The sequence below is a fragment of the Megascapheus bottae genome, chromosome 8, assembly GCF_031878675.1.
Source record: "Megascapheus bottae isolate mThoBot1 chromosome 8, mThoBot2.hap1, whole genome shotgun sequence".
Lineage (NCBI taxonomy): Eukaryota > Metazoa > Chordata > Mammalia > Rodentia > Geomyidae > Megascapheus > Megascapheus bottae.
Window position 1 is genome coordinate 31,915,917 of NC_143516.1, and position 14,702 is coordinate 31,930,618.

The window sequence follows — 14,702 nt, forward strand, 5'->3', positions numbered from 1 at the left end:
TCGGGCAAGTATTGTCAAGAAAAGAAATTATTCTTGATACTTTAATGAAAATTCTTTTCCCATGTTGTATAGACTAGCAATCAGCAAGGAAAGGTAAATTGAAGTCGTAGCTAATCAAGACTGCAAAAGTACTTAATGCTTTGTTTAGATATCCATTGGCGACTATACAAACTGTTTCAATCTTAGAAATTTTGTAACTTGATTGTTAGGTTGCCAAATATTCTTGATAATGATCCAGATTTTACCTAAGTAATCACTATAACATATGACTCCAATTACCTCGATTCAAGATTATTTTGATAGAGTGCACCATAAATCCAGAACAATCCTTCTGCTACTTTAATCATTATAGGCTCTAGGAAAAGGACTTAGCAGTTCTGCCCTGGGAATCAGATGTGAAGGGAATGGCACCATTAGTGCTGTGGTTCCTTCCTTTAGCTCCATTAACCATTCCCAGGAGATGGAGGGAAAAGCCTGTAAAGCTTACCATAGCTATGAGGTCAGAAAATAATTATACTTTCTTGCTTCTGACTACAGTGGGCTAAAGAAGCTCATCACAATGGTACATTCAAATTATAATCTCGAAAGAAACAAAATAGCATTTTTTATTTTCAAAACAATCATAGTGACCCCATTCCTTGAAAATGATATTTCTAATTTCAGGGGCTGAAAGTTATTTTGCCATGTTACATTTTATTTTCAAGTAGTTATTACTTTTGGCAAATATTGACATTTTAAACTAAATTTAAAAGTAAAACATGCATATTAAAATGGAAGAACTAAGGGGTGGGTTGCGGGGAGGGTAACTGGTACCAAAATATGTGAAAGGGTATCAATGTATGTGAATTAATGCACCTTCTATCTGGCAAATATCATGTAACCCTTTTATTAATTACAATAAAAAATATATAAAAAATAAAATGGAAGAACTAAGGACAGTAATGGAAACAAATAAATAAAGCTGGAATGATACAGCAATTAACTGTTGCAAGATTCTTTAAAGCAAACACTTGGTGGCTGCCCAGATCATGCTAAATGATTTTTGTGTATACATTTCTGTACTCCCACTCCTCATTTCAGCTTAAAATGCAGTCATTATAACAAAATTGAAAATATTAAAATACTCTGTTCTTTCATCTCATAAAACCGGATAATAAAAATTATTATTTTGTCTTCAAAATAATTTCCTAGAATATTGCAGTGCCCTTTAAAATATTGGGATGATGGAAGTAAACTTAAAAGCATTTTCACTTCCAGAGATTAGTTCTGTGGGCATTGGCTTGGCTCTTGGTAATGGAATGGCCAGAATACCCTTTATCCTAGGCCAAACAGCAAAGCCCTCTCTGGACTGGTTTTCCTTGGTCATAGACATATCATCCTAACATTGAATGCCCACCATCCGAATCAGTATTTGAGCTTTACAAATATGTAGATTCATCAGTAGACAGAATTTAGAAACAAAAATAGCTTAGAAACCATGCTGTTACACTGTTGGACTTTATATTCCCAATCCATCTTGGTGAGGGATGTACCTGCTTCCAAGAGTTTGTACATTGGAAGTCTGAATGGGTACCCCTACCTTAATGCATTTAGAATTCTCATATTGCAGGGTATATAACAAATCTGACCCACCACGGTCATGTGATTCTTCTGTACTGTTAAATTTCATTATGATAGCAAGAGAGAAAAACTGTATGGTACTTTAATTAATATCTCTTTTTATTTATGGGCCACAGCCTGAAAGATTTGTATAGATGCCTACCACAGTAATGTCCAGAAAGGAAGATCCGTAGTCACTAAAGGGAACAAAAAAATGAATAATTCTGTGATTCCAGTTTTTGTGTGCGACCTGTTTGATTTTGGCTCTGCTTTCCTGCCTACGGATAGCCATTTCCTTGACACGCATTGTCGCAGCTGTCACACATGTCATAATCTGTCATGCGTGCCCATGTTCTTTACAAATCTTTTCTATGGATCTTTGCAACTTTGCCTATGTGGCTACAAGTGAACTTAAGTCATACCTACATGGAGGGGGCCCTGATTTCTTGGGCTATTTCTTTAGGCCATAGTTAAGAGCCAGTAGAACCATTTATCTTGTAGATAATTTTACTGAAATACATTAATTCTGTATGTAGGTCAAAGGCAGAATGTAAGTTAGATGGTAACAAAAGCCATGTATCTAAGCCCAGCTTACTTTCTCCTAGCATGATATGTGCTTTCCATGTTTGTGATCCTCATGTAATTGAACAATGAAAGAAAAGAACACTGTTCTTCTGATGTGAAGCACATAAGAAAAGAAGAGGGAATATGCAGCTTTCATGGCTTAATTTGCAACATTTTAAAAATGTTCATTATCTCACTAGTTTTTTTTCTGCTTCACTACATAAACATCAGGAAGCACATGAATATAAAATAAATTTGACTTGTTTTTTTTCTTGCTGTTTATATACTATAAAGAATGAACCTGGTGCTTTATACTTGCTGGTCAAGTACTTTACCACTTGTACTGCACCCTAGCCCTTTTAAAAAAAAATTATTCTGGTAATTTATTTAAGGTTTTTAAACATCTTGATCCAAGTATGATTTATATACAATAAAATGTATATTTGTCTGCATTGTCATGAGGATATTAAATTTCTATTAGCATGCATCAATTGTACAAAATGCTTTCATTGATAATTCTGTAGTTGTATACAGTAGGCTTTGACCAAGTTCAGGGCTCTCACTACATGCCCACCTCATACTGTTTCATTGTGTGTATAATGTACTCACCCTTCAGTGCCCTCTCTTCTGCCTTTACTTCCCCTGCCTTTACTACCCACCCCAGGAAGTTCTTCCTTTACCCTCAGTTCTCCATTCATATTATTACTACTATCATTTTTAGCTTTGTTTTGTTGTTGTGTCAGGGACTTGCTATCCTCGCTCCCACATGGGATTGTCTAACCTCTGCCTCTCAAGTAGCTGTTATAAAAGACCAGTGCCACAAGTGCCTGGCTTTAATTTTATTTACTGCATTTATGTTACTTAGCTGTCACATCTGAGTGTGCCACTGAACATGCCACTCTCTTAAACTGAAAAAAAAAATAGTCCCTGAAAATCGGAAGATGGACTAGACTTTTTCAGCCTGCCCTGTTTTCTTCCTTGCCTAGGATGAAGTCATCATCTCCTCTTACCCCAGTCCTGTCATATGCTGCAACTTTGTTTTTAGTATTTCTCCATAACCTAGAAATTTGTAATTTTGCTTAACAAGTTATTGGCTTTATTCAGTGATGGAGTGCTTGCATTAAAATTTTGATACATAATGACATATTAATGGCCAATTACCATGTGCATTCCCTATGTGAATAAAATTTGAAAGTACCTGTTCATCTTATTTATATGACTCAAGATTGTGTTTATGCCAACTATGAAAATAAATCTTATTCTTATTTCTAGAAGCTAAAGTTTAGGATACATTTTTTACAAATTCATGTATGATTTTCAGTTCTGCATAGGATTTTTCTGTGTGTTTTCATTAGGTATACTGTATACCTGTTTTCCAGTACAATTTTACCTTGAAAATGGACAAAGAAAACGAGCCCTGATTTTAGGATTGTCTGTCCAGTTTTCCTATTTTTTGGTATTGTTTTTTTCATATATTTTTATTGTAATTAATAGAAGGGTTACATTATATTCACCAGATAGAAGAAGGTGCATTACTTCACAAACATTGATAGCCTTTCTCATGTCTTGGTGCCCATTTCCCTCCCCTCTCCCCCCGCTCATCTTGATTTCCCCCTTCCCTATCCAATTTCAAATAATCAATTAGGCATATATAAAATATATCAGATAACAACGTGAAATATTGTAACAATATGAGATAACCAAGGGACAGCAAAAGAGATGAGAGATAACATAGTATATTAAGGACAACAATCACTCATTATATGGCTTTTGTTTCTATATCCTGGAGGTCCTTTCATTTAGCATCATACCATATGGCCATATGTATCTAGGTTTTGTTCTATTGTGAATCCCTGCTAGGAGAGCCCAAGGTTTCTACTGATTATGACAAATGAGCGAAACCATTGAGCCTAAGTTCCTTTGAGTCTGGCTTACTTCACTTCGTATGATTTTTTTCTAAGTCTTTCCATTTCCTAACAAATGGGGCAATGTCATTCATTCTGACAGCAGCATAGAATTCCATTGTGTATAAATACCACGTCTTGTTGATCCACTCATCAACTGAGGGACATCTAGGTTGATTCCATATCTTTGCTATGGTAAATAGTGCTGCAATGAACATTGTTGTGCTGGTGGATTTAGTATGTCCTTGTTTCTGGATGTTTGGGTAATGCCAAGTAGTGGAATTGCTGGGTCATAGGGGAGTTCTATATTTAGTCTTTTGAGGAACTACCATACTGCTTTCCATAGTGGTTGAATGAGTTTGCACTCCCACCAACTATATAGTAGTGATCCCTCCTGGCCACATCCCCTCCAGCATCTGCTGTTATTAGATTTCTTGATCCTGGCCATTTTAACTAGAGTGAAGTGGAATCCTAGAGTTGTTTTGATTTGCATTTCTTTTATGACCAGATGTTGAGCATTTCTTCATGTGTCTATAGGCCATTTTTGTTTCTTCTTCAGAGAAGACTCTCTTTAAGTCTGGCCATCTTTTAATGGGATGGTTGTTTCTTTGGAGATTAGTTTTGGAGTGATTCAATTTTTTGAGCTGGTGATATATTTTAGATATGAGACCTTTGTCCATTGTATGGTTAGTAAAGATCTTCTCCCACCCTGTAGGCTTTCTAGTTAATTTGCTAGCTCTGTCTTTTGCCCTACAGAAGCTGTGCAGTTTAATGCAGTCCCACTTATCCAGCCTTTCTCTAATTTGTTGTGTTTCTTGGTCCTTATTAAGAAAGTTTCAACCTATGCCAAGGAGACCTAGTTTATCTCCTATTCCTTCTTGTAAAGTTTTCAATGTATCGGCTTTTACTTCGAGGTCTTTGATCCATTTGGAGTTAATCCTAGTGCAGGGTGATAAAAGCAAGTCTGAGGAAATGGAAAAACCTCCCATGCTCCTGGATTGGAAGAATCAACATCGTGAAAATGGCAGTCTTGCCAAGGGCTATCTACAAATTCAACGCAATACCCATCAATATCCCAATGTCATTCTTTAAAGAAATAGAAGAGGCAATCCAAAATTTCATATGGAAAAAGAAAAGACTGTGTATAGCAAAAACACTTCTTAGCAGAAAGAACAGCGCAGGAGGAATTTCAATACCAAACTTTAGACTCTATTACAGAGCTATAATTATCAAAACAGCTTGGTCCTGGCACAAGAACAGAGCTGAGGACCAGTGGATTAGAACTGAGGACCCAGATATTAACCCATAGACCTATGGCCACGTAATCTTTGATAAGGGAGTAAAAGAAATAGAATGTAAGAAAGACAGCCTCTTGAACAAATGGTGCTGGCAGAACTGGTTAAGCACCTGCAGAAAAACTGAAGTTGTATTCTTTGGTCTCCTCCTCAAAGAAGTGTTCTATGATACTGCAGTGTTAGTGTGTCCTGGTGTTAGGTGCTGGTGGCACTCCTCTCACACTTACCTTGCCATTGACTGTGTTCTATTGGAATTACATATGCTTAGATCATTCTTAACCAGTGAACTATAAAATCTTGAGGAAAAGGAAGATGTGTTGTCATAACCATTCTTGTAGCCCAACACCATAGGTATTTATTACAAATTGCACATAATAAATGCTCATCTGAACTAAAACCAAAATGGGTGTTGTGGATATCCGAGAGAGAATTGGTTCATTGGGAGAATAATTGACTTTATTTTCCACTTAAATTACCACATGACCTGACATTTTTAAATGCTTCTCTAGAAATAAACTAGCCAAGAGTTTGAGTCTGACCATGTCCTAGGAGTCATTTTGTATAAGTACCTTTGTGTGTATATATATTTATAAAGACCAGCTTGGGATTTTTTGTTTGTTTTGTTGCATAGCTGGGATTGAACTCAGGATTTCATACTTGTTAGGAAGACCAGCTCTTTTTTAAAAAAATTATTTCTCCAAGATGAGTCATCAGACAATATTTGAAGCTTATGCTTTTGAGTGTTTGACATCTATCTAATGTCACTTTTTGTATTCTTGAGTATAGATTGATAAGACAGGAAATGAGTTAAAACTAGGTGTACTACTGTGAAGATAAACATAAATGTGAGGTGTAAAATATGAGGGAGGAAATAGAAAAGGGTGATATATTTAATGGATCTTGAAGTGTATCTGGTATATAATGTGAACGTCTATCATTTCATAGACTGTCAGGCTGAAATTAGAAGTGTTTGTAGTGTTGGATTAGAGAATAAGGAGACTGTTTTGGTCTGATTTTGTTTCATCCTCTACAGGGAGCAGTTATATAGCCCTGAATATAAAGCAGCTACTTCCCCAGATATTAATCTACAAGACAACTTGAAGCACACAACTTATTCCTAACTTGTCAACATTAATTTTCATTAATAGTCTAAGCCTAAAACCAATAGCTCAAGAAAACAAGGATTTGTTGCATAGTAACAAGTGTGAACTATTAAATTCAATGCATATCCTATAAAATTTAGAATGTTAAGGGAAGAGATGGGGGAGAATGATGAAAGGGGGTGACATTGATCAAGATGCTTTGTGTTCATAACTGCTTTGTTGAATGGTGACTCCTTTGTTACCATTGATTTATTTTAAAAAGTGAACTAATATATGGGCCGGGAGTTTGGCCTAGTGGTAGAGTGCTCGCCTAGCCTGCACGAAGACCCGGGTTCGATTCCTCAGTACCACATACATAGAAAAAAGCTGGAAGTGGTGCTGAGGCTCAAGTGGTAGAGCTCTAGCCTTGAGAAAGTCCAAGTACAGTGCTCAGGCCCTGAGCTCAAGCCCAAGACTAGCAAAAACAAAGTGAACTAATATAGAAATTAACGGTTTTCTACTCAACTACTGTAACTGAGTCAAAGAGTACAGTTCTAAATAATAATGACCTAGTTATTTTGCTTGTATTAAGTTATTTTGTTTGTATTAAGACAACCAACCACCTGTACCAGCAGATATACCAAAAAGCACCTCTTTTATTAGTGAAATTTTGGTTTTTCTCTATTTGGAATATTATGTATGTGTTATTTACTTGTTGTTTACATTTAGAAAGAAAAGCATTTTTGTTTGTGAAAACAATTGAGTATTTGTAACTTGTTCCTAAGACTTTTATACTACAATGAAATGTGTTCTTTTCTTGTGAACTTAGTTACTCAATGAAGATAAAGTATAAAATTATATAAAATAGGCTTTATAACCAAAAGGTGTGTATTTATATAAAATTTCCTTTTTAAATGAAAATATAATTTTTTAAACACTAAACTTGGGAGATGTATCTTAGTAAACTTGGAAAGTTTCATATTAACAATATATATAGGTTCCCCATCTTGTATGAAGCAAATCTGATCTTTTTAAGTTCTTTTCCTTTATAGTAGTGGTGATACCTTATACCAAAACTACTTACTTTCTGTCTTTAAAAAATGTTTAGATTATGACAAACAGGATATTGAAAATGGTTAAAAACAAAGTAATGTGAAAATATTACAACCAAATGAACACTTCATGTTACAAGGGTTTTGCTTGGATGATATGCCTTTCATTTATTTTCGGGACTTAGAATGAGACTTTGTTTGTAATCATCTTTGAAGAGCTTGTAAATAAAATCTCTGCCTACTTCCAAAAAAGTGAACTATTAGCTGAGATGCTATTACTAAAAGGGTGAGCTTTCACTTCTGCTATTTAAACCTATGAAAAAAATACTTTATTGGATGCATGACTCTCGCTTGTCTTCTTTTTAGTGGTATTGGGAGAAACTGGCCCTGGGCCTCTGGAGGCAGCAGTATTTTGGCAGAATTTGGAACCCTACATCTGGAGTTCATGCACTTGAGCCACTTATCAGGAAACCCCATCTTTGCTGAAAAGGTAAGATTTTCCTGAAAACAGCACTGGTGAGCACAGTGTTCTGCCCTTAATAATACTGGACATGAAAAAATAACAAGGTTGAAACATATCTCCTTGGGAATTTTTAACATTACACATTTCCCTTAAACCACAAACCCAACCTTTCCATGACACCATCTAACTCAAGGTGAGACGACCTGGCTTTCACATGAGTCTCTATGCCTTAACTAAGTTTCACTTCATCTATGATTCCATTTACTTTGCCTGAAATATATAGAATATATATACTACATATATCATTACTGTACAATAATAATATGAAATGAAGGTTGAATTGATTTCTGATTTTCAAGAAACAAACCCATTGAGATTTGAATACATTCATATTCACCCTATCTTTCATTCAACTTTAAAACTCCTCCTTTTTCAGCAAAATTCCTCAAAAGAGTAGCTATTCTCCTGCACTCTACCCATTTGGGCTTCACTCCTGGCCACACTTATCTCAGTGACCAGAGAACACAACATTGCCAAAACTACTTATCTGTACTCCTACAGTCTCTGCTGCCCTGCCAGCATTTGACAGGGTTGGTCAGTTCCTTTATGAAAACAGTGCTCTGCAACTGGTTGCAGGCATATAAAACTCCCTTAGCTTACCTCCATCCCTGCTACATGTGTGGATGCTTCCTTCTTTGTTTCCTTTGTTAGGTCCTTCCCAACATCCAGCCTACAAATATTGGAAGGCCCTACGACTGAAATCTTAGTTCTTCCTTTTTTTATATCCCTCATTGTCTCCTTCAGTCTCTACATATACCACTGGCTTGATAATCCTCACTATACCATTAACTCCAAATATGTAAGTCCTATCCTTTCACCTGTCCCTGAAATTGTAACTCAGACTATCCAACATTTATCCAGCATCCACTAATATGTCTAATAGACGAGATCTCCACTAATATGTCTCAAACTCAGCTCCCAGACCAGTTTTATTCTAGGCTTCAAGTACAGGTCTCATCTCTGTCTACAGTGGCTCAAGTCAAAGTGATATCAATCACTGAATCAGAGTGATATCAAGCCTTCCTCTTATTAAATCTGTCATAAGATTCTTTGATTCTGTCTTACTGTCTATGTTGTCACCCTGGTCCAGGGCCCACCATCTTCTCTCACCTAGACTTTGTAGCAGCCAACTTCATAAGTCTTCCCTGATTTTAAGGGTAGAAAGCCTCTACTGTGGCCCAGGAGGCCTGTGTCCTGGACCCTGGTTCATACTTTTCTTTGCTCTCTGGTCTTTCTCCTTATGCTGCTTTCCTCACCTCTCACCATAGTGGCTTTACCAAACCCATTTTCTTCTCAGGATGTTTTTCTACTCATTCCTCCCTCTGCTTAAGTTATTCTCCCTCCAAATTTCTCCATGACCCATTCCCTGACATCCTAAAATTCTCTTCAACTACATCAGCCTTTCCAGACCACCTTAATACAATTAGCTTTTCCCCTTACTCGCTGTCCTGATACTAGTTCTCTCAGTCAGGTCAAATTCTAAAATATATATGCACAAACTGAGTGACCTAAACCACAAAATTAGTATTTCTCACAGTTCCAGAGGCTGAGAAATCTCAGACCAAGATTTAGACAAGGTAGGTTTCAGTCTAAGGTCTCTTTGTTTGTAAGTGGGCCCTATCCTTCACGTATTTAAATGACAGATTGTTTGTGCCTGAGGAAAGAAGAGTTCTCATGAGTCTCTTTTCATAAGGTCACTAATCCTAAATACTTCCAGAAGGCCCCATCTCCAGGTACCAACACAATGAAGGTTAGAGCTTCAAAACAGGAATTTAGGAAAGAAATACTTTCTCTTGACATACTACTTTTATTTCTTAATTTTCTCTATCATCACATTGTAATGCAACATTCCAAAACAACAGTAATTTGTTTTACCCTTAATTCCTAGTATAGAGTCTCGATATAATAGATCATCAGTGTAACTATATTCATTTCCTGCTGTTATTTTATAATAATAAGCTGATGAAAGTGATCTTTGTTCTAACTTTACATAATTTATGTCCATTTTTTCTAAATTGTAAAAATATATTTAAGAAAGAGTGTCATGATGTTTTTCTTATATTTTCATAATAACATTTCTTTTATTTTGTAGGTAATGAATATTCGAAAAGTATTAAACAAGCTGGAAAAACCAGAAGGCCTTTATCCTAACTATCTGAACCCCAGTAGTGGACAGTGGGGTCAACGTAAGTAAAAAAAAAAAATCAGTATTTCTTTAGCACTTAGTAGTACCAATACTGTGCTAGTGACAGAAAAAAGAAACACAGATCATATGGAAGAATGTTAAGAAAAATAAGAAGGACTGGTTTCTTTGGGCATAAAACAAATTATACTACCAGAAACGAAACAGGTTATTTCAGTGTGTAACTCTTTTTTGTGTGTATACCAGTCCTTGGGCTTGGACTCAGAGCCTGTGTGCTGTCCCTGAGATTTTTTGCTCAAAGCTATCACTCTCATTTGAACCACATCTTCACTTCTGGCTTTTTGTTGGAGATCAGAGTCTCATAGACTTGACTTCCTTGGGCTGCACTTTTCAAAAATTAGCTTCTTGAGTAGCTAGGATTATAGGCATGAACCACCCACTAGTGCCAAGCTCAGTGTATAAGTTTAAGTGTGGTGATATAGAAGCATTTAGTAGAGAAAAGAAAGTGATCTAAAATAGTATGGTAATTGCAATGGAAGGCCGAACTATTGAGAGTTGACCCTCATAAAGTTTGCCAATGACCTAACTGAGGTCTACACATTCCTGGAAGACCTTTCAGGGGATCCACATGTTTGTGATAATCCTGAGATATTCTACCTTGTTCACCACAAGAGCCATGATGGGTGGAACAGCTACAGTATCCGTTAAAAGCAAGGCAGACACCAAATTATACTAACATTCACTGTACTCTGCCACTTTCATTGATGAGAGTTCTTAATGAAGCAGTAAAATGATTATTGATTCTAGCAAATGTCAGCCTTGAGTACACTTCACTGTAATATTTTATGCAATGAAATGAAAGTACACACAGTGTACCTTGGCTACATGATGAAAAATAATAGCTGCCTAGAGGAAAAGCTGTAGTGTGAATGAATTGAAACAGTATTGTTATTGATTATCACTGATTCTTGGCTGTAATTGAGATTATTGTCTTTGTTTTATGGGTTACTGTCTTGAAAGAATAACTAAAGTCAAACTGGTTATTCAGACTTTAGTAATGGGTAGACATGTTTTCAAAAAGGAGCATGTCACTTCTAGGAAAAGTGACAGTATTTGTACCCAAGGTGATAAAACTGGAATTTCTGAAGAACTAAAATTATAGAGAACTTGTAAATGCCACCATTAGCTAGACTCCAGTAATTTTCTGATGAGATTGGTGTGGTGATATTAACAAATGTATGATTTAAAAAAAAATATTGTTTAATGAAATGTGCCAACATTTGGAGGATCTGCATAACAAAAAAACTATTTTACAAATAACCACTATTACAAACTCATGCATTAAAAAAAATTCACTCAAAGTACAAGGTAATCAGAATATGTAACAGGACAAAAATTTATTTGTGTAATCTGTAATTGTGCATTGCAGCTTCTGTCTTTGAAAAAATGTTAACCTTTAAATCTTCACTGTCAAGTTTTGTTGCTGTATTAAAAAAAAATACACCATTATCTGAAAGGACTATTAAAATACCCTTCCTCTGGAAAGCAGTATCACAGTGCCTCAAGCTAAACATAGAGCTCCCCTATGACCCAGCAATTCTACTACTTGGCATTTACCCAATCATCCAGAAACAAGGACATACTAAATCCACTAGCACAACAATGTTCATTGCAGCACTTTTTACCATAGCAAAGATATGGAACCAACCTAGATGTCCCTCAGTTGATGAATGGATCAACAAGATGTGGTATTTGTACACAATGGAATTCTATGCTGCTGTCAGAAAGAATGACATCGCCCCATTTGTTAGGAAATGGAAAGACTTAGAAAAAAATCATATTAAGTGAAGTAAGCCAGACTCAAAGGAACATGGGCTCAATGGTTTCCCTCATTTGTCATAATCAGTAGAAACCTTGGGCTCTACTAGCAGAGATTTGCAATAGAACAAAACCTTGATACATAAGGCCATATAGTATGACGCTAATTGAAAGGACCTCTAGGATATAGAAACAAAAGCTATATAATGAATGATTGTTGTCCTTAAGGTACTATGTTATCTCTCATCTCTTTTGCTGTCTCTTGGTTATCTCATATTGTTACAATATCTCACTTTGTTATCTGATATATTGGATATATTTGTATTTGGTTATTTGAAATTGGATAGGGAAGGGGGGAAAACAAGATGGGGGGTTTGGGGGGACCAAGACATGTGAAATGTTATTAATGTATGTGAATTAATGCACCTTCTATCTGGCAAATATCATGTAACCCTTTTATTAATTACAATTAAAAAAAACAAAAATAAATAAATAAAATACCCTTCCTCTTAACAAATGTCAGCCTGAGTGAGGGCAACTTTTTCTTGTATATTTTATCTAACACAGTATATATCAAGGGATCAAAATTATACTGTGTATGAGAATCCAGATCTCTGGTAGTAAACATTAAGGAGGTTCACAAAAATGTAAGAATGTCAGTCTCCCCATTGATTGTTTTTGTTTTATGAAATATGTTCTCGTGAAAATATTACATAATAGTCATAAAATTATTACTCTTAATGAATCAGAAATCAAAAATTTGTTTTAATTGTTTCAATTTTTCCAGTATAGAAAATATAATTATTACTTACATGAAAGGGATGCTCAGCATTCCACCAAAAACTCTTAGAATCGATAGATACTTTCAGCAAAGCAGTAAGATACAAGATCAACATAAAAAAAAATCCATAGCTTTTCAATATACCAGCAACAAACTGGCTGAGAACTCAATTAAGAAACTAAGCCTATTCACAATCACCTCAAAAAAGGGATGCCTAGAATAAGCAAGAAGATGAAAGATTTTTTACAGTAAAAACTGTGTAAAACTGAGACAGAAATTGGAGATATTAGAAAATAGAAAGACTGCCATGTTCATGGATTGGTAGAATTGACACTATGAAAATGGCTATTCTGCCAAAAGCCATCTACAGAGTCAGTGAAATCCCTATCAAAATTCCAAAAACGAGGCCTGGAGTTTGGCCTAGTGGTAGAGTGCTTGCCTAGCATGCACAAAGACCCAGGTTCGATTCCTCAGTACCACATACATAGAAAAAAGCTGGAAGTGGTGCTGAGGCTCAAGTGGTAGAGCTCTAACCTTGAGAAAGCCCAAGGACAATGCTTAGGCCCTGAGCTCAAGCCCAGGACTGGCAAAAATAATAATAATAATTCCAAAAGCATTCTTTACATGAATGTAAAAATGAATACTAAATTTCATGTGACAGCATAAAAAATTCCAGCAATTCTAGATATATCACAATACCTGGCTTCAAATTATATTGCAGAACCATTAGAAGAAAAAAACGTATGGTATTAGCACAAAAAAAAATGTAGACTAATGAAATAGAAGTTTCAGAAATAAGCCCCCATAGCACTTAATTTTTTTATGGAAGTGCCTCTTCAACAAATAATGCTATGAAAACTAGACATCCACATGTAGAAGACTGAAACTAGGTCTCTGTTTCTTACTTTATATAAAAGGATGGCTCAAAAATGTATCAATGTCTCATACCTGCATTCTTAACTACTAAAAAAGCTGAGGTTATGGTTTAAATCCAGTCCTGGCAGAAAAGCCCATGAGACTTGACAAAACAACACCATAATTGAAACTCAAGTGTCAGAGGACTGTTTAAGCAAGCAAGCCAAGCAAACAAGATGGTGCTGAATTCAGATCTTGATGTTGGCAAATAATATTATTAATAAATAATGAACAAGAAACATGCAACTTTTACAATAGAAAAGTGCTGAAAAAACACTTGAAGTTATAGTATGAAATGGCTTTATGAGGAGGACTCTAATCAATTTGGAAATAAAAACAAGAGTTAACAACCAGGTCGCATCAAATTAAAAGTCTTCTGCATAGCAAAGGAAACAATTACAAGAGTGAAGAATGCCTGCAGAATGAAGAAAATACAGACTACTTGTGGGATTAATACCCAGAATAATGAAAAGCTGAGAAATTAAACACCAAAAAAGCCCTCCATTAATTAAAGAGCAAATTAATTTAATGCACAGCTCTCAGAAGAAGTGCAAATCATACCATTCTTGAGATTCTGGGTTCAACCAAGTCAAAACAGAAAATAAGCAATAACAAGTCAAGAAAATAAATAACAATTGCTGATGAGGACAGGGGAAAAAGAACTTTAAACTTTGTTAGTAGGGATGTAAATTAGTTCATCCATTGTAGAAATCAGTATGGAGGTTCCTCAGAAAACTAAAAATAGAACTACCACTACTGGGTCGGGAGGTTGGCCTAGTGGTTAAAGTGCTTGCCTAGCATGCATGAAGACCCGGGTTCGATTCCTCGGTACCACATACATAGAAAAAAGCCGGAAGTGTTGCTGAGGCTCAAGTGGTAGAGCTCTAGCCTGGAGAAAACTCAAGGACAGTGCTCAGGCCCTGAGCTCAAGCACAGGACAGGCAAAAAAAAAAAAAAAAAAAAAGAACTACCACTACTGTATGATCCTCATATACCACTATTGCACTACTGTATGATCCTCATATA

General features: G+C 35.8%; 1 protein-coding gene across 1 annotated transcript in view; it reads left to right on the forward strand.

The window, feature by feature from the left end:
• Man1a1 (mannosidase alpha class 1A member 1) overlaps window positions 1-14,702 on the forward strand; it is a 162,669-nt gene that overhangs the window by 133,925 nt on the left and 14,042 nt on the right. The window contains exons 7-8 of the mRNA XM_090338209.1: window positions 7,863-7,986; window positions 10,112-10,205. Coding sequence (XP_090194335.1) covers window positions 7,863-7,986; window positions 10,112-10,205 — 218 coding nt within the window. The remainder of the gene's footprint in view (window positions 1-7,862; window positions 7,987-10,111; window positions 10,206-14,702) is intronic.